We start from the raw sequence: 20,658 nt of genomic DNA, 5'->3' as shown, positions 1-20,658 counted from the left end.
ACAATTCTATTATTCTTGTGGGATTTTCTGCCCCAGGTACCAGAATATATTGGTCGGCCTTTGGGATCATGCACCTTGACTTGGTATGGAAGGTGCCATTGGCCATTCCACATCAGGCTGCAAAATATCATGGGCTGTTACTGCCTGGAATTGCAGAGGTCAAGCTATGTTTTCCAAGGACGTATATAGCTGTTGCCAGCTAATGCCATCACTTCATTCTGAACATACAACACATTTGCCAGGACATACTTTGAATTCCCAGATTTGGCCATTGCACAGTGTTAAGGAATAATAAAGTACATTTGAACACCACTGAATAATCACAACCACTCTGGACACATGGGATTCCAGGTTAAACTAACTTTTAAACAACTTTGAGCTCTAATGCCTCACAGTAAAGAAAACTGAGCACTCTCCTCTTCATTCAGTATCTCTGAGGAACAGTTATTGGATAAATTTCCCTCCTCACATCTACCATATGTCTCTCTACACACAAAAATACCCTAACACCCTTTTATACTCCCCTGGTTTAGACATTAACCCTGTTCCTTCAAAAATATGTGTGAAAAGACTTTCTTTGTGGAGGGCGTGCCATGAAAGAGCCGTATGTGACTTTGCCCTGTTTTCAATGTCAGTTTAGCAGAGGAGGTAAGAAGGTAATTGAGGAAATGTTCTCTGAGGATGCGCAGAGTGCTTTTTCCATTCACCAGTGGGAAACTGGCCAACTTGGACACACAGATACAAGGAAGGCCTTATAGGGTACTCAACCAGCACAGCCCATCTCCTATTCAACTACTCTTGACTTTATAAAATAATTGCTGTCTATATCTATATCAGACGTAAGGTAGGGTTGTCTTGAGCAGCAATCTGATCTGTAGCTAGGGCAATAATCATTTGAATTCCATGCCATGAAAAATTTGCTATATATATTTTTTTTCTGACCAGTTTGCAAACTTATTAGCCATGAAGGAGGTTGAGGGCAGTCCCTCTGAGTATGTGGGCATAAAGTGTACACATATATGTCCTTAAAAGTGTATTTTCCCTTGTCTAAGAGGGGGCTGCAGCGCCTCTCCACCAAAAAAATATTCTGTGTGCTTTTAAAACCATGCCTGGCATGAAATTTAAAAAAGGCTCCGCTTTTCCTGTCATGAAGATGTTAACTGGTTGGGGAAAGCTTCACCCGGAGAATTTCTGCCTGCCAGACAATTATAGAAAGGCATAGAGCTGAGGGTGGGGAGAAAAAGGTGATATTTCTTTTAAGTGAGACATGGTTTCAAAGAACAATGCCATTTTATACTTACACCCCACTTCTGTTAAGGAACTATTTTAAACAATAAGGGGTTGTAGCCAGCTCAAGTTCTACTCAGAGTAGAGCCATTGAAATTGATGGAAGCAAGTTAGGTCTATTAACTTCAATGGGCCTGCTCTGAAAAGAACTAGCATTGAATGCAACTCAGTAATAATTATTTTTTTGATTTTATGAGATTTATGTCGCTTGATTGTAAAAACGAATGAACCTCAAAGCAGTTTAGAAGAATAAGACAATGAAAGTTTCAGGTTTTTTTTAAAAAAAACCAACCTATTTAAAACCTTCCAAAAATAGTTAAGATCTATGATAAGGTAAAAACCACCAGATTACAATAGTGATTGGTGGCGATTTGCTTCTGATAGCGTTAAAAGTTACCATTTTGGTGGAAAAAACAGAAGTGTGGCTTTATTAAGTAACTCTGGAGAGGGTAAATAAAATGTCAGCTAAGGAAGGAAAGAATTATTGTTGTTTACAGTGTACACCCTTCAGTCTGAATAGGTTTTGCCCTGAGCGACTGAGTTGGGTCGCCTGAGGTGTAAAAAAGGCGGGAAAGTTCAGGCGGCGGAGCGGGAAGGGCGGCCGTCCGTTAAACCGTCGACGTCGGAGGAGCGAAAAAAGGCGGGAAAGCGGGAGGCGCGCGCGCGCGCGAGGAGCCTAAAAATCCCCGCTTTTTGCTGAGAGGAAAAAGGATTTTGAAAAGCGTGCGGGAATCGCCACGAAATAGTTAAAAATAAAACAAAATACTACAGTCTGTATATATGATGTAAGGGCGTCTGTTTTAAATAAATTAATATCCCAGAATGAATTTTATTTAATGTAATGAGAAATTTAATGTCTGTTTACAAGCACGGACGAGGGCAAAAAAGCCCCATCGTGCGCTACATGGCTTGGCTGTTTGGAATCGCCTCAAGTTAGACGTGGTCTCTCACGAGTACTTCTGCACCTGAACTTCCCCCCATTTTATATATTACACTCCATCGTAAACCTCAGGGCTGCTGCTGCCAACTTCCCAGCTGACATTTGCAGCTGGGCTCTTAATGCCCAGAGGTTGGTAGATAATATGCGGGGGGAGGCGAGCCTTCCCTCACCCTATACTTTTCTTTCAGATCTGTAATTTGCTCCCCTCGTCCCTCCCAAGCTTCAGTGTTGTTTTTCCTCCCTCAGTGGAGTAAATAGCTGGTGGAGGATGAGGGAAAACCGTAGGTTAGGCGTGGGGAAACTTTGGCTCGCTCGGTATTTTTGCTGGACTACAACTCCCATCACCCCTCGTCTTTGACCATGCTTGCTAGGGATGATGGGAGTTGTAGTTCATCGACATCTGGGGCCGGGCGCAGCTGCTCCCCAAACTAAATCAAGTAAATAAATTTTAAAAACCTTAACTAACGGAACAATTCCAGCATAGATAGCTTCGTTCTCTCCCCACCCAACATAAATCCTGGCTATGCACATGGCAGGGAGCAAAGCTTCCACATTCCTGATGTAAGAGGTAATATGAATGCCCAGATGGAAAAGAGGAGCCATGTTCCTTTTTCCAGGAAGCTACAGGGAGTGGGGTAGGGGGGTTCTAGCCATAGCTTGTCAACCTTCCCTTTTTTGCTGGAAATTCCCTTATTCCAGCGCTGCTTCCCGCTGCTATCCCAGATTGTTAGAGATCCCATATAGACTGTCCCCTGGACAGGTGAGGCTGGTGATCCCTTATTTTCAAATCTGAAAATAGCTATGAAAATAGCTATGGTTCTAGCTTTTTTGCCCTAGGTGCAGCTTCCAGAAGGGCACCAATGAGGCCCCCAGCCTGTGTGCATGCATGTGTACGTAAATCATAGCTGTCAACGTTTCCCCTTTTTTAAGGGACATTCCCGTCTTCCGAATAGGATTCCTCGCAAGAAAAGGGAAAAGTTGACAGCTATGATGTCAATGTGTGGGTTGTGTGTGCCAAACTGGGTCTTTGACCCGGGTGAAATAAAGCCTAGCTTTGCCCCTGCCAATAGCGGGTGGTGGGGCCAGAGGCAAACATGCAGCGGATCTGACTCTTGCCTTTGAGCAGTAGGGCAGTTTCTGCACACACACAAAAGACCAGAGTGTTCCTGCACAGACCCACACGTTTCTCCTTCCTTGGAGGTTTTTAAGCAGAAGTTGGGTGGCCGTCTGTCATGGAGGCTTTAGTTGAGATTTCTGCATTGCTGGGGGTTGGACTGGATGACCCTCGAGGTTCTTTCCCACTCTGATTCTCTATTTATTTATTCCATAAAATTTATATACTGCTGAATTGTTAAATGAAAAGCCTCGGTGATTTTATCGTTCACCCAGGCAAGCAAGAGGCATGCACGGTCGTCACAAGTCAAAAACACATTTCAGCCAGGCCAAGAGCACTCTGGGTTGTATCCTAACTCAGTTCTACTCAGAGTAGATGGAAATGAATACATTGAAGCTAGTCATGGTCATTAATTTCAACAAACTCTGGTTACTACCCTCAAGGAGCGGGCAGAGCAGGGCAGAAGAGGTATGATCCTGGCTGGAGGAAAAATACAACCAATAAAATATAGTCTAAAACTATTAAAACTCTTCATCTGTGATATTAGAGGCAACATAAAGCGTTTTAATAATATATAAATACATAATAAATAAATAATGAGTTCATTTTAAACCAAGTGGGGCATTTTATAAAAAGAGAGTCTACTCCCAGGAGCAACAAATCTTTTTACATGATCAGTCATATGTTAAATTTAGAAACTGGAATTTCTCACCAAAACACTGTATATACTAACACAACATTTTTTAATCAACAGGTGACTGAGAAAGAACAGGAAATATGGCAACTGCTCAGAAGCAAAGAACCTCTCTGGTATAGTTCCATTTCAAAAATTTAATTTCTCTTACCCTTTAATAAGTTTTTTTTTTTACAGTAATTATATGTTTATGGTAACCATTGTGTTTAGATCAACTCAGTATGATGCACAGAAGGTTGAAGTGAGTTAGGCATTTGCATATTTATTGACATAATAATGTGTAGAGCTATTCTGAATCCACGCTCTTCTTAATTCTTTCTTCTTTACCTTTTAGAGTGCAATAATATTTCCCAACAAAATATCAACTGAGCAGCAATCTCTAGTATTAGTGAAAAGACTTCTGGCAATAGCTGTATCCTGCATTACCTACCTAAGAGGGATATTTCCAGAAAGTGCATATGGAACAAGATATATTGATGGTAACGGCTTTTCCAAAAAGAGGAAACTTTCTCTGTAGTGTAGCTGATAAACACACCAGACTGTGATCTTCAGAAGTTACTACATAGTGATACCCCAGAAAAAGTACCTGAGCTTTAAGCTATTATTATGTATTTACTTATAAACATTTGTGACCTGCTTTCCAGCAGAATATCCCAAAGCAGGGTGCAATCTCAAAAAACAATAAAACCATGCAATCAATATAGGACCATCCTTAAAATATGCAAAAACATGTAATCAAATAATGATTTGAAAGTGCAGGGTTATTGTTGCAAACTGCTGTTGAGTGATTCACCCTTTCCATTCTGTGCTTGTGTAAAGAACAGAAAAAGTTGTCAATAATAGCGTCATCAATGTTGCAATTAAGATTTATCAAATGTATTTTGATTGTCTTTTAAGACCTCTGTGTGAAAATACTGCGGGAGGATAAAAACTGCCCTGGCTCCAGTCAGCTGGTGAAATGGTAGGTTTTTTGTGGTTTCCACTTTGCAAATAATTAGAGAATAGGTCCTTACCGCGGGGAGCTTACAGTCTGTAATTCAACATGAGAAAACAGATGAAGGGAAATGGAGTCAGGTTTGAACAAGGGAACAAGAGGTGACATATATGTACTTAGGTTTGGTACTATGTGCTGCCCCTATCTGCACTATACCAGTGTTCAAAACTCCCGCTGTTCTAGGCACATTTTGCGACAGGGAATTTCATTAGCGTGAGCAGTTTCTGAGCTCTGGGCGCAGTGCTGTGCCTAAGATTTCATATTAAAACGGCAGAGTGGAAGGAAAGGAGGACCTTTTCCTCCCCACTTCCAGCCGCTCTCTGAAGACTGGAGATGAGACCCTCTTAAGAATAATAGGGGTGTGGGCAGGAGGACTAGACCATGTGAAAAATGAACATAATGTTTTAGCTGCAGTTCATTTCCAGCTTTGTATTCTTGTTATATTTTAAAAAAGCATGCCTAGACTTTCCATTGTTGCACCCATAACCTAGATTTAAGGTGCCATATAGCTCCTAGCTTTCTTATCTCAGTTTCTAACGCTGCACTATATATTTAAAGCAGTATCTTACCACTTGAGACAGTCATAGCTTCACCCAAAATATCCTTGGAACTGTAGTTAAGGTAATTAAGGGTGCTGAGAATTGTTAGGAGACTCCCTGTCCCGCCATACCCCTCACAGAGATTCCTAGAGTTCCCTGGCCTGGAAAGAGGGATTGATATTTAAACCACTCTGGAAATTGTAGCTCTGTGATGTGAACTTTTCACTGGACTCTTTGAAAGAATCAAAGACTGTTTAAAATGGTATGATACAGCGCCTGCCAACCAAGCAGTTCGAAAGCACCTCCGGGTGCAAGTAGATAAATAGGGACCGCTTACCAGCGGGAAGGTAAATGGCGTTTCCGTGTGCGGCTCTGGCTCGCCAGATGCAGCTTTGTCACGCTGGCCACGTGACCCGGAAGTGTCTCCGGACAGCGCTGGCCCCTGGCCTCTTAGGTGAGATGGGCGCACAACCCCAGAGTCTGTCAAGACTGGCCCGTACGGGCAGGGGTACCTTTACCTTTACCTTTACAGATGAGGGGATGGAAAGGCTAGAATTTAAAGGAAGTAAGAGAGGTGGCACGATGGGAAACAGTTTCAGGCTTCAGAAGGACTAAGAGAAGAACAAAAATGTCATTTGAGAGAGCAGAAGAACTTCAGACATTTCAGAGTGATAGAGCTGGAGGATAAATGGTTATACTGTAGGTGGGGATTTTTCTGGGGAGAAGAGTGGAATGATAAAGGGGCTTGTGCAGGATTCAGGAGTGGAGAGGAAGGCATTTCAGAGATTTAAGGGACAGTGGTGTGGCCAAAGCAGATTTTGGCTTCAGGGTGCTGGCTAGAGATGAAAGTTGTGTGTGTGTGTGTGTGTGTGTGTGTGTGTGTGTGTGTAGTTGAGGATTTCACTCAGTGTAAATAGGAATCCAATTGCTGTCTTTGTCAGGCCCATAAAATAATGCTAAGCATTTAATGAATAAAAGCAGGATTGAAAAATTGCACAATAGATACATACAGATGAATGGGATTAAAAAACCCAAAATGCATATATTTGTGTGAAGCAGTAGCATTTTATGATTTTTACAGGATGCTGGGATGCTATGATGCACTGCAGAAAAAATATGTAAGTTAAATATGGTTTTCTCTTTAATGAGTAACTGCGTTCACAGATTCATTATAGCAATTTTCATTTTAGTAAACACACTCTAATGCTTTAATTTCTAATTTATTTTCTTTATTGTTTTGGGTAAATAGCTCAGATTAATTGTCTTAGCGGTAAGTTTAATATATATTTATACACGTCCACATTTCAAAATTAATTAATAGTTCATATGCTGTATTGTATTTGATATTGTCCTGATTATATTGTTTATCTTTTAAATACAGGTCTACACCAACCAGGAAGATCCTCAGGTAAGTTTATGATATTGCATTCATAAATGCACATTTTATATTGCAGATGTTTTGTCCTGGATCAGTACATTTTTGTGAAGAGACTTGCTGAAAGAGACACATGTCGACAAACGTGGATTGTAAGATCATTCAGTGCATCTGACAGTGACCACTATGAAAGATCAAAGGACACCTCTAATAGAAATCATTAAACAGCCATTTGAAGGGAATGGTTTCTGAAATTTACTGTAATTGGACTATTTTCTCACCATCTCTACATTCCAACACCACCTCCTTTTTCAAACACTAATCTGCAACCAGCTTTATAAAAGTGGTGGATTCAGACTGGGAATACATTGGGGGGAAACCAGTGGCTGCGGTCCTCATCTAATTCATCCCCTTGGCTAAAGGGGTAGGGTGGGGAGGAAACTTCAGGAGAGCCAATCACTTCTTGTCGAGTTTGACTCTTCCTTTCTTTGGGAACAAGAGAAGAGTGTATCAAGTGTATATTGCTGAGGTGGGGAACCTGTGGCAGTCCAGGTGTTGCTGGACTACAACTCCCATCATCACAGATGTTTTTCCAGGCTGGCTGAGGCTGATGGGAGCTGGGAGTCCAACAGCATCTGGAGATCCGCAAGTTCTCTTCCCCAGGCATATCCCTTGCCACAGAAAAGGATAAAAAAATCCAGCCACTAGGTGTCACTCTTTTTCTATTTGATGTGATACAGTGGTACCTCGGGTTAAGTACTTAATTCATTCCGGAGGTCCGTTCTTAACCTGAAACTGTTCTTAACCTGAAGCACCACTTTAGCTAATGGGGCCTCCCGCTGCCGCCGCACTGCCGGAGCATGATTTCTGTTCTTATCCTGAAGCAAAGTTCTTAACCTGAAGCACTATTTCTGGGTTAGCGGAGTCTGTAACCTGAAGCGTATGTAACCTGAAGCGTATGTAACCTGAGGTACCACTGTAATTAGAATAATATTAAAGAAGATGAATTCTACATATTAAATGTTGCAGCCCAAACTTTATGGCAGTCTTTTCTCTTATTATTTGCTTCTGCTGACCCTAATTCCATTAGAAAAGTGTGCATTGTTTTTTGAAAAAGAATATCCAAATGATCACAAAGGAACGCTGGTAATGAAAAAGGGATTAAAACTGGATTGCAGTACTTAGGCCAGCATCAAATCAAACTCCATGATGAAGGACAGTCCATCTTTTAATACTGATGTTGTTTAAAGAAAGTGGATCTTTCCTCCATGAAAGTGAATGGTGCAGGGAAGCCTTGAAACAAATTGCTGCTTTGGCTTGTGAATTGACAGTTTGGGTGGCCTGGAAGCTATCATTAACATCCACTCTGGATGAAGTCTATTTAAAGGAGTCAAACCCAGCCTTTCTGTCATCAAAGGCTCTAAAAGAGATTTCAGTCCAATGAGTGGTATCCAGCTAGGTTGAAATTGATATACATAAGTTAGTCATGTTGATTAATTTCAGTGGGTCTAGGACCAACACCAGATGCAACCCATTGCGTTCAGTAGTGCAGTTAAGTATCCATATTGCTTGTTCACTTTAGATACAATGAGTTTAAAAGTATTCACTATCAGTATACATTACTACTATGAGCCGAAGTGCTTAGATTCAGATTGTGGAGACCTGGATTCAACACCTCACTCAACCATGAAACTCACTTCAGGACCTGTCACTCTTGTTCTGCCTAACGTACCTCACTGGGTTGTTATGACAATAAAACGGGAAAGAGAGCCCATGTCCTCCACTCTCAGCTTACTGGAGGACATTCAAAGGCGGAGGATTTGTTAGACTTGGTGCTGCCTTCTACTTGCTGTTTCCAATTTTAGGCACTTGATACGTAACTACAGTACTATGTTTTGTGTTTAGACTGTTACAGAGTGCTACCAATTTAAGTTCAAATACAGCGATCAAGGACCATCTATGGATTTCACAAGGTATTCTCTCCTCTCCTACCCCACTGTTTTCATCAGGCAGTTATACAAGACATTTCTCTGCCAGGCTGTTTTAGCAAGCTGAGAAAAGCCAACATGTATTCTTTGATTCTAAAAACTGGATGTTAATATGTCCCTGTGTTCACCAAAGAGAAGGCATTTAATTGCTGCAGAGCAAATGCTCAATAACAATCAGCCCTCAATTGGTTTCTAGTCACATTTATTAGAAAGGCTCAGGAAATATTATCAAATAGCAAATATGCAATTTTATCGGTTCCCAATTTCTCCTGTACCTAATGGATTTGACTTCTAGAATATAGATACGGTATTTTAAACAATTGTCTTCAGCGTTTTCAGCCCATGACCTACCTTTAACCCAAACATGCATTTTAAAATTTCTTAAATACTTTATCATGTGTTTGTATGTGGGGAGTGTAATGCTACCATTGTTATCTAGTTTAGATAACAGGCTCAGAGTCAATAGTGGGTCCTGACTGCTTTAAACCATGGTGGGCTGGGACATGTTGCTTAGAGAGATCAGGAGAGTGGAGGATGGGAAGAAGGAGAGTAAAGCCACTCTTTGTGGGTAAGGGCTAGGGATGTAAGAAGGCTCCTGTTTCCATTTCCTGTATTGCTAGTAGAGGCACCAGCTGCCCTTGCTTTCAAATAAGGGATTTTTTTTCTTCTTCTAGTAAAAACAATGGAAGTAATTCCAACAACACATGTACAAATACTAAGAAAGCTAGTATCCTGATGCTACGAAAGATTTATGTCCTGATGCAGAACCTGGGCCCTCTGCCTGGTGATGTCTGTCTGACGATGAAGCTGTTCTATTATGATGAAGGTACCATTTCAAATTTTAATTCTGTTCAACATCAATATTTCAGAATAATTGCTGATGAAACAAATGTTTCCCATTATGGAATATCACCAACTTTCCTTTTTAGTTACGCCTCCTGATTACCACCCTCCAGGATTCAAAGAGGGTCATTGTGAAGCAGTGGCATTCGAGGGGGAGCCTATGTACCTAAGTGTTGGTGAGGTTCCAACCCCTTTTCATACGATGAAAGTTAAAGTGACAACGGAAAAAGATCGAATGGAGTGCGTCGATGCAGACTTAATAAGGCAAGGGAAGGCACTGACTTCCACAAAGCCACAGCATCTTGATAAAATGGATGTAAGGGTTTGAAATTTATTTTTATAGTTTTGTAATGATGTATGGAGTTATTATTATTTGAAATTTTGACAGTATTTGCATTGCCTATCCTTAACAAAATGCTTTTACAGGTACATTTCAGCTTTGTTGAAGATGTTCTTGTTTGTGTTCTTTACACAGGAAGATTTTATTGCAGAAAACAGAATGAGGGAGCAGAAAAACACACACAGGGTTCCTCATACTAAAGGTACACAGAGCATATGTTATCTAGGAGTGTTTTGCTTTCATATTGGCACACAGTGATGTGTTCTCCATGGCGACACCTTTTCTGCACACCTCTTTAATTTTATGAAACTGTGCCTGACACCCTGCTCAGGGCTTGGGTTAGAAGATAGGAACACAGGAAGCTGTTAAATACCAAGACAGACCATTGGTCCATCTAGCTCAGTATTGCCTACACCGACTGCCAATGACTTTTCAGGGTTTCAGGCAAGAGGTCATTTCCAGCTCTTCTTGGAGATGCCAGAGATTGAACCTGGACATCAGATGCTCTACCACTGAGCTACAACCCTTGCTTTATAGAAACATAGGAAGCTGCCTTAGACTAAGTCACATTTATTGGTTCATCTAGCTTAGTACTGTCTAGACCAATGGGCAGTGGCTCCACAGGATTTCAGGCAGAAATTGTTCCCATGCTTACCTGGAGATGCCAAAGATTGAACCTGGGACCTTCTGCATGCAATATGTGTGCTCTACCACTTAGTGATGTCCTTTCCCCCAAGAATGAACCTTCCCACATGTTTAGACTACTTTTACATCCTGAACTTGCAATGACAGCAGGGGAGGAAGGACCACATTCCTCACAGTTAATATCTCCAGCAGTTTTTGTCTCCTTAGCAACTGCCTGCACCTTCTGGAGGAGGCTGCCTCTCACTCAGAGAAGACTAGAGCCTTGTCAATGTATCTGTCAATCCTCTTTTAAGAACATTCTACTTATGTACAGAAATATAAACTCTTTGTTTATTCAGTGTTCTGAGAATTTGTACAATTTTCTTCCAATGCCATTCCCAGAACTTAATTTAGTGTGTGAAGAAGATGAAGACATGAGGATAGAAGATAGCCAAACTTTCTCCATCAATAGTTCTCAGGTATAAAGCTGCCTTTTTATTCTGTACCAATGTTTTGTTCTCATTTAGTTTTTTAGGCTTACTTTTTTGTGGCTGGATAAATGTTTACTAGATTTAACAAGTGCAACACAATCTGACAATTAGCGGAAGAGTTCCTGCAAAATCTATGTAGATATTGTTTGTATGGGTGTATATTTGGCAGAATCACATACAAAACTGTGTAAGTATGTTTGTCCTCATTCCAAGAGCCCAAACCAAAGCTTTTAAAAAGCTCTCTTTTAAAAAGCTGTTCTCTTTGTTTGTTTAACTGTTTTTAGGTGGAACATCTAATTAATAAGACATCAGAACTTGAAGTAGCTGAGGGAAAGACCCGAAGTGGAAGGAAGTTTAAAGGCAACACAGTTAGTGTCATTTTTAAAATAATTAACAAACTATTCTGTTGCATGATCTGAATGAGATAAAAAATTTAAGGGATGCATAACTTAGATTTTTACAACACAAACCCTGTTCTTTAAGGCTTAGCTCATTTTTCAGGTTACCTCAATTTTGCTACTGTTGCGCAAGTTGGAGTCAGGATGATTATAAATTGTATTATTTTTAATAATGTATTCTTTTATTTCCATAGCATTTCCCCTGCAATAGTACTCCAAATGCAGTGCCTTAGTTATCCTCCCAGGAAGCTTGTGATTTTCGTAAGGCCACATGATAAGCTGCACAGCTGAACCCAGGTGCTCAGCATCACAGCCCAGATTTCTTCTCACAGCTTCATATTGAGCTCTTGGAAAATATTTGATTTAGGCTCCAGTGCCAATGCCATGCCATTGCCGTGTTCATGTCCAGCATGTTTGGGCACTAACTAAGGCTCCTTCAGATGCCCTGTTTATTGAGCATTTATCCTGATTTGTTTGCAGGGAGGTTATATACCTCTTCCCATCAAATGATCATTCATCCCACACTTTTTTCGTGCATTTCCCCATCATGTTCCTTACCACAAAGGGTCTGCTGTCTTTTTAAAGTGGATTTGTTGTTCCGGAGTGCTTTAAATCAACTTAAATTGCATAAAGCTAAATTCCTGATATGCCATTGAATCCATCCCACAAAATAATAACAGTCTGGAGGTAACCTAAACATTTATTATAAATAGTAGTAGCACCAGTAGGGCAGCATATTCATTAGTTTATTTTCAACAATAAAATACCAGAGCTTAGCCTTTGTGAAAGATAGACAAAGCTATTGTTGTCCATAGCAAGATTTCGAGGGAGGTATTGTTAAAAATGTAAGAAGCTGAGTTTTGTACAAGCTGCAGGACTAGATTACTACAAGTTTTTGATAGTTTGTGCTTCTAAGGAGGCCTTGGACTCTGAAACCTAGGAAGAAAGTTGCATGAAACCATACAACCCAGAAGGTCCTGCGTTTGAGCTGAAAAAGTTTTGTAAAGATTTCAGCTCATCTCTTTTACAGACACTGTGAGGGACCATCCCCACGCTCTGTCCATCAGACTAAGTTTCTTTCTACCCTCACTCCTCTCCTAGTTTCGCTCTGTTCAGTACAGAAACATACCTTTGTAGGCACCTGCCAGTTGCTTTACTGACAATTTCACCTTATAGACATTGTGGGGGAAGATTCCACCAGAATCAGCATCTTAGGAAATGCCCTTCAGATGTACAGCGGTCAAAGTAAATCATAATGTTGTCATGACCAAGCTAAGACTTGCCCTTACTGTCGCCACTCTTAAAGAGTCCTTCATTAATTTTTTAACACACGTTGAGGAAGAGTAACAGCCTACGGATGCACAGCACGCTTCTTAATAGCCATCTGCAGACCTCTCTCCTGGAGCTAACGGTTCTTCTGTCTCTGTCAAGGGTGACAAGGGAGGCAGCAACAAAATTCAGTTAGCAGCAAAGTGTCCCAGAGAAACCCAGAAGAGAAGAAACTCAGAATCGGGCAAGCCAGTAAGTTCTTTCCATGCATTATGAGGGAAGTAACAAGAGTTCTTGCTGTGGGTGCCCCCATCTCCAGTCTTTATCAATCCAACATTTCTATGCAAAACCAGAAGCCTTGGTTTGCCAGTTTTTTGTTTAGGGGCAATTACAGTATTTGAAAATTAGGTGATTTTATAGGGCTGTCGTCCACTGTGTTTTCACTCATGTCAGTCCTGTTTGAGTGAGACCTGCTGTGCAACCTTGCCCTAGGCATGTTTACTTGGTGAAGTCCCACTGTGCTTCATTGGGTTCAAACGGTGCCTAGGACTGTGGCCTTAAGTGGACAAAATGATGCCTTCAATTGCAGCCATTATAGTGAACAAATGAGGCTGCACAGAACAAAATGTGGTTTGTGGAGGTGGGATGTGTTTCTTTCTTCTGGATTCTCCCTCCCAGCTGGAGCCTCAGAAGGTGCTGGCTGTCACCCAGTCTGCATCTTGAGAGCTTCCGTTTCACAGGCAGGGAGGCTGACCAGAGCCGAAACAGCAGTTCCCAAAGTGAGAGAGAGGCAAATAACCCAGGGATGCCCAAACAATTGCTGAGAGACAGACAGTTTAAAACATACGGTATGTCTCTTCAATACAACTTGTGCAATGAGGACCCTCAACAACCGCTTACGTTGCAAGACAGCTCCTGGAACCAGTATGGTGACATCCCTTTCCTACACACAAGTTTTTGCTTTTTCTGGATTTGCTGTTTTTGGCTCTGCTAGTTAAAGTTTGGTTGGAGCTAAGGTATTCCTGGCAGGTAGTGAGTTCTATGGTCTGCTTTTTCATAACCTGTTTACCCTGAGATCTAGGACAATGGTGAGTATTACCTGCTGTTAGGGATGGGCAAGTCTGACAGTTTTGGTTTCCCTCAATTCCCCTCATTTTTTCCAGCCTTCAGTTGATTTCTCCACATTTCTACATCTCCAAAGACTGAATGGAGAGGTGGTCGGCTGGAGCCTGCACTACCGGGTCTTTGCTCTGCCCCCCAGCCAGCAGCCGATTGGGTAGCCGGGGAGGGGGTGGAGCAACAGCCAGCAACCAAAGGGGGTGTCACCCTGGCACGGGAAGCCCATGCCGAGTCGCAAACCCCGCCCACTGCTTGGAAGAGTGAGCGTTAATTGTGAAATTCTTTTTTAAAGTCCTCATGAAAATTTATCTGCATTTCAGTGCCAATTTCCATTTTTTTTTAAATGAATTTTTATAAAAAATTTAAAGGTTACAGAAAAAATAATAATAATAACAATCGAAAATAGAAACAAGAAAAAACAGTACATATAAAAAGAGAAGAAAAAGAAAAAACATCCTCAAAAAACAGAAAAAAGAAATAAAAAACAAATCAAACCTTTAGCTCACTTAGTTACATTCACTTGTTTCCTTGACTTCCTCATGCCTCCCATCTTTGTATTCTAATTCAATTAAATATTCCAGCAAATCCTTCCAACTTTGTTTTTAGCCTAATAATTTAACTTAACATACTATAATTTCCCTCTTCATTCTTTCTTTCACCAAATAACCATCCACTTTTGCTTTATTTAATCTTATTTCTCATTAAAACTTGTATATCTGTACTTATTCTTAAAACGTTTCCCCTAGGGTCAAAAAAGATTCCATTCCACGATTTTCCCATCTCTCATTAAAAGAGAAAAAAACAAATTATATTATATACACTTTAAATTCCCAATTTTCTTCTGCCAGATCCCCTCCCCGGTTTCGGCCCCTGACAATAGTTCCATCAATCTCGAAAAACCATCAACCCGGAGATCTTAAGTCTGAGGCTCTTAAATCTCTTTCATGTCCCCTCTGCCGGTCTTTTTGATAATCTTTAGTGTTGAAAAACAGATCTCGGGGGAGCTCCAATCCAACGGTAACCATATTCCTTCCATAGTTGAAAATAGGGCCTATAGGGTATTCCAAATCTTGTTTCACACTCCTTTCAAATCCAAAGGCCCCCAAAGCTCCAACCTCCACCTGGCTCAGATTTGTATCCCAAAGGTCATTTGATCTCCACATAGGGTGATCTCTCCATCTTTCATTTTCCAAACCAAGCCAGGCTTCCATCTCCAAAAATTTACTTCTCTTAGTTGCCATCATGTAAGGCCTCAAATTGTAGTCCACCAGTTTTGGTTTCCCTCAATTCCCCTCATTTTTTCCAGCCTTCAGTTGATTTCTCCACATTTCTACATCTCCAAAGACTGAATGGAGAGATGGTCGGCTGGAGCCTGCACTACCGGGTCTTTGCTCTGCCCCCCAGCCGGCAGCCGATTGGGTAGCCGGGGAGGGGGTGGAGCAACAGCCAGCAACCAAAGGGAGTGTCACCCTGGCACGGGAAGCCCATGCCGAGTCGCAAATCCCGCCCACTGCTTGAAAGAGTGAGCGTTAATTGTGAAATTCTTTTTTAAAGTCCTCATGAAAATTTATTTCCATTTCAGTGCCAATTTCTTCTAATATACACATTTGGGTGGCGCTGTGGTCTAAACCACAGAGACTAGGGCTTGCTGATCGGAAGGTCGGCGGTTCGAATCCCCGTGATGGGGTGAGCTCCCATTGCTCGATCCTAACTCCTGCCAACCTAGCAGTTCGAAAGCACATCAAAGTGCAAGTAGATAAATAGGTACCACTCCGGTGGGAAGGTAAACAGCATTTCCGTGTGCTGCTCTGGTTTCGCCAGAATCGGCTTAGTCATGCTGGCCACATGACCCAGAAAAACTGTCTGCGGACAAACGTCGGCTCCCTCGGCCAGTAAAGCGAGATGAGTGCCGCAACCCCAAAGTCGTCCCTGACTGGACTTAACTGTCAGGGGTCCTTTACCTTTTTATACACATTTGCAGAATATACACATTTTTGCAAAGCAATTTTTCCTAACATAATGCTCTTTTGTATGTTCTTTTCACTAATTTGTGCACTTTTATGCACTTTGTCCCAGTGTATCTATTTTTGTGTATACTGGGGAATACCTGTGCATAATATGTGCACTTTGACACAGTGTACACAGTTTTGTACACAATACTTGGCTGGAGAACAGCACTGCAAAATCTAGAAGAGGTGGGGGAAATGTCAGGCTGGATGGATGCAAGGCAGGGTTAAGCCTGTGCTCTGGGGAACACGGAGCTCTGAGGTTTCTCCAGCAAGGTACAAGCTGAAACTGAGACCTTATACAGTGGTACCTCTGGTTACGTACTCAATTCATTCCGGAGGTCTGTTCTTAACCTGAAACTGTTCTTAACCTGAAGCACTACTTTAGCTAATGGGGCCTCCCTCTGCTGCTGTGCCGCCGCCGTGCGATTTCTGATCTCATCCTGAAGCAAAGTTCTTAACCCGAGGTACTATTTCTGGGTTAGTGGAGTCTGTAACCTGAAGCGTATGTAACCCGAGATACCACTGTATAGCAGTAGTAGCAGCAGCAGCAATAGCAGTGGCAGGGACAGTCTAATTGTTATAGCCATCTGTGCTGCAAGATGCTGCTCTACTTACAGGACCCGGCCTTCAGCACTGGTCTCCTACTGTGATAAGCTACAGGCCTTTCTGAGTCTTCTGCAGGGGAGTCCTCTGAGACCGAATGGCAGTGCCACATCCTCAGGCTGGGGCAGGAGCGCACTGGTCCAGCAGGTTCATCTGAGAGTGCTTCTGGGGCTGGCCCTGCATGCCCTTTCCCCTTCTGCTTCAGAGTCCTTGTTCTCATCCCCTGCAGATAAGGAATCTGACACCAGGGTCAACATGACAGTCTGGTGCTGGTGTCAGGCTTTGGGGCGGGGGGAGGCTGATTTACAATTATGCTCAGTTAAAGTGCATAGTTCCTATTTGATCAGATAGAATTGAAATTCCCATTTGATCAGTGACATATCACAGATGCATGGTTTATAGGGCAATTGTAGCAAACCCTTCACTGAAAAACCAGCAGAGAGGACACAAAGTTCTTTGTTCTCTGTAGCTCAGCATCATTGGGCTCTACCTGACAATATTTAAGTGCATTAGAGTAAGTCAGTATGTTGATTTTAATGGTTCTACTCTGAGTTTGACTAAATAATACTTCATTGTCTTTTTAAAAAAGGTTTATCATCTTGAGTTCTTTTCTGGTGAAGACTCAGTTCCCAAACGGAGAAAAATCAGTGAACCAAAAGAGCGGATTTAGATATTGGCTTCCAAATGTTTATTATTTCCCGTTTCCCCCCCTCCCTAGAATGTTTTTCTCATTATACCCAGTATTTTGATGTTTTAGAGGGGTTATAGTTTAACCTGTTAAAGCCACCCAACATTTTTCAGTGCTTTTATTTGCAGTTAAGAGTGCAGGCTTTTAACTCAGGTACATGTAAAATCTAGTCTTGTAAAATTTCATTTGTCAACGTGGATAGAGAGCTGCTGCTTTATCTGAGGCCTGATTTAAATGTAATATTGGGCGTGCAAGAAAATATACCCATGTGGCATTTCATGTAGTCAGGCTCACATTAAATTTGGGGCTCTGAGCTGTTACCTGTACAGTGTGCCCAGGTAATGAATCTCAAGCGTGCTTAATGTTGCATGCACAGGTGAAATGAGACCCAACAGCAGTTTAAATTGGGCCAGAGGGAAATGTCCTTAAGAACAAACTATAATAAATTGATTCCAAATGGAAAAAAATCAGGCAATATTAATACTGCCATGCGAATTAAAAGAAGGAAAAAGCTAAAGGTTTGTGACTCAACCTCCTAGATTTTGGGACTGCAACTCCCATCAGTCCCAGGGCTGATAGGAGTTGTAGTCCAAAAAATGGGGGGGATGGGACACCAGCTTGGGGAAGGATGTTGTAACCAGTAGCCTCATCCACAGAAAAAGTTAATCACATCTAAATACTGTGGAATGAGATGCCACAAAATTGACTTAAGCCCCATGGATTCCAACAGTTCTTAGGCACATCTTACTTTCTCTGGAGCTAGCAATTAACTTTTAAAGCATTTGTTACTTTGTTTTCTGTTACTAGAAGTGTTATAAAAAATGTAGAGTAAATGTTTAAAAATTTTATGCTATATAATTCTTGAAACATAATGGAAGTATGACTCGAGAACATATTGATTTCTGATTAAATGTTTATAGAGGTCTGCAGTGCATGTGCTTTGTTTTAGACCTTCCAATTTTATAGCCACAATAAAATATTTACAACTTGAACAAGCTGCCTCTTTTCAGAATGTTTGTTTTAAATGTTGATTCCTGCCTCATCACTGGGTGTTCCCAATCTTTCTGTGATTGCCACGTTCATTTTCAGAATGCTGTAAAGAAATAACTGATATTTTCGCAATAACTCTTTGGAACCTTACTCCACAGGAAGCAAAATTATATGGCATCCAAAGATGATTGTAGTAAGCGGTGGCGTCTGGTGCCACAGTCATCTTCCAATAATTTATTCTCTGGATGCCACAAACCTCATACAAAATGATTCATTGGTTATTTGGGTGGGGGCACCATGGCTGACAGACAGCATCCTCAAAAATAACACCAGGAGTCCTGGTTGGTTGGTTTTTATTGGGTTTTGATATTGTTTCTTGGATTTTATATTGTTAGCCAATGTGGATGGAAATGCAGGATATGCATTTGCTTAAATAAGTGGGGAGGAGGGGCTTTCCTTCAGCTTCCAGGACTGGCTTAACCCGATAAGCAGGGAAAAGACTTCTGGCTTTGTACGGTCTGCCATTTTGAATGCCATGGTGAAGTAGGAATGGGGTAGAAACTCAGTTTGGTTCACATTTTACTGTGAACATACCTAACACTTTCTAAAATAATAGCTGCGTTTTGGCTCACTTACCTTTTGAAATTCCCACTCCTCCTAATTTTGCAATGCAGTTCTGCATCTGTGCACACAAATGTGTATATTAGTGAAAATAACCTAGAAAAATCTGCAGTTGGAAAAATTGCTTCCAAAGATGTGCATTTTGGAAAACTGCATACAAAACAGTTGGGAGAAATGCAAAGTAAAATGTTGGCATATCTTAAGGGGCTTCTTTTAAAAAAACAAAAAACCACACACACACAAGCTGAAGGAGAAATATGGATAACTAAATTTAGGATTGGGAAAAATAAACTGAAATAGATAGATTGCAATTCTTTAGCCAATGAATCAAAGCTGGAGGGAGACTTCTAGGCATCTAGTCTCTCCTGCTCAGCGCACAAAATCCAGATAGCTGCCCAGCATCTGTTCCCTCCAGCAAGGGAAAGCCCAATCTCTGCAAGTTGTAGCAAAATTTCAGGGGGTTCCAGGCACTCAGCCATTGTTGCATTTCCGTTGGGAAAATCAAGGCACAGCGGAGGCTAGTGTCTTGTAAGAAATACGGTTTATTTTACACATTTTTACACCTGGAGTCTATGATGCGCTGCAGAATATCATATCCTAATAGTGTCTCTCGTTGCACCTCAAAGCATCAGCAAGCATGGGTCCAATGCAACAGTCAGTCATGCCCCCCCCCCCCCCCCAGTCTATCGGTGCAGCCTCCTCCAGCCAATTGCTGCATGGAGTTCTGGCCCATCCTTTCCAAAAGCTGCTGCTCAAGATCTCATTTTAAAAGACACTTTTTTCCCTGTCAACCTTCCCCTTCCTTGTCTGCTGCTGAATGTCTTACCTGTTGTTAGGGTACTGACTGTTCTATGTTTATTAATGGCTGCACATAGCCTGCCTTGCCAGGCTGGTCTGGCTCCCCAGCATAGGCCAAGTACAGGAATTTCCATGTTTGGCAGAGTTTAATCAAACCATCATTAATTCTAACTTTTGCTAATTCTACCAGAATCTATAACGGTATAAATGGAGAATTCCTGGATGCCAAGATCCAAGTTGGGGGTCAAGTGCTCTTTGGTGAGAGAACCCCAGCAGAGATTTAAAGTCACAAAATATGCTGCAAAGTAAAGCGTGGAAATATAGACTGTTAGACCTTTAAAAATATGGCCTTGTGAGTTCCAAAATAGTCCCATCTTCCCCCAGCAAAAAAAACAACAACAAAAAACCACCACACGCGAGGTAAGTTAAAAACAGTTTACTTGCAAGCTCTCCAAAGGACAGATTCATGTGCTTTTCCACACAGCATTCAGAAAAAATTGCATAGGCTGTGTAAAACTTGGCTTCGTTATAGTGATGAAAGTTCCTAAATTATGGACATAGGAACATAATAATAGTTTGTAAGAGCCAAGCGGTCTGAACTTGCAGCCACCAACTCAGACCTCTTTACATGCTGAGCTCAGGTAAAAGTAGTATTGTTTTATCTTGACAGGGACTCAAAGTCTTCATTGAGAGTGAAAGTGCATAAATCTGTTTGTGTATTATATTTGGCTTAATAAAGAAATATATTAAATCAATTAAGTGTGTATATTAAATAAGATTAACTATATTGAGAACACTTTAATTTACGATATACGATATCTTTATTGCAACCAAAGTGAGCCAAGCGTGCCAGGACAGCTTATTTCATGGTCTTCCCCCTTCATGCATTAATTCAACTTAAGTATGTTGGTTACAGGAGGCTGGTTATTCCACA

General features: G+C 41.4%; 1 protein-coding gene across 8 annotated transcripts; it reads left to right on the top strand.

Annotated features, from left to right (window-relative positions):
- Positions 1-157: 157 nt before the first annotated feature.
- HORMAD1 (HORMA domain containing 1) lies at positions 158-18,310 on the top strand. 8 transcript variants are annotated; one of them, XM_083715946.1, is made up of 14 exons: positions 158-351; positions 4,096-4,151; positions 4,370-4,514; positions 4,933-4,996; positions 6,650-6,686; positions 6,950-6,976; positions 8,849-8,916; positions 9,606-9,757; positions 9,861-10,090; positions 10,250-10,316; positions 11,141-11,217; positions 11,514-11,597; positions 13,059-13,148; positions 17,217-18,310. In XM_083715946.1, the coding sequence occupies exons 2-14, from the start codon at positions 4,119-4,121 to the stop codon at positions 17,295-17,297; spliced, it is 1,155 nt and encodes a 384-aa protein (XP_083572072.1). In that variant the 5' UTR covers positions 158-351; positions 4,096-4,118; the 3' UTR covers positions 17,298-18,310. The 8 variants fall into 8 exon arrangements, with proteins under 8 accessions (XP_083572072.1, XP_083572073.1, XP_083572068.1 ...); XM_083715947.1 differs by lacking the exon at positions 158-351 and adding an exon at positions 664-759; XM_083715942.1 differs by lacking the exon at positions 158-351 and adding an exon at positions 1,022-1,244.
- The last annotated feature ends 2,348 nt before the right edge of the window (positions 18,311-20,658 follow it).

Source organism: Podarcis gaigeae (genome assembly GCF_964106915.1).
Source record: "Podarcis gaigeae genome assembly, chromosome: 16".
In the NCBI taxonomy this organism is placed as follows: Eukaryota; Metazoa; Chordata; class Lepidosauria; order Squamata; family Lacertidae; genus Podarcis; species Podarcis gaigeae.
This window is presented reverse-complemented; position numbering and strand designations above follow the sequence as displayed.

What these genes read in the sequence shown, in the direction of transcription:
- HORMAD1 (XM_083715946.1), top strand. Translation starts at nt 4,119, where the DNA reads ATGGCAACTGCTCAGAAGCAAAGAACCTCTCTG. An exon ending in TCCAGTCAGCTGGTGAAATG is followed by an intron (nt 4,997 to 6,649) that starts GTAGGTTTTTTG and finishes TGATTTTTACAG; the next exon opens with GATGCTGGGATGCTATGATG. An exon ending in ATGCACTGCAGAAAAAATAT is followed by an intron (nt 6,687 to 6,949) that starts GTAAGTTAAATA and finishes TTTTAAATACAG; the next exon opens with GTCTACACCAACCAGGAAGA.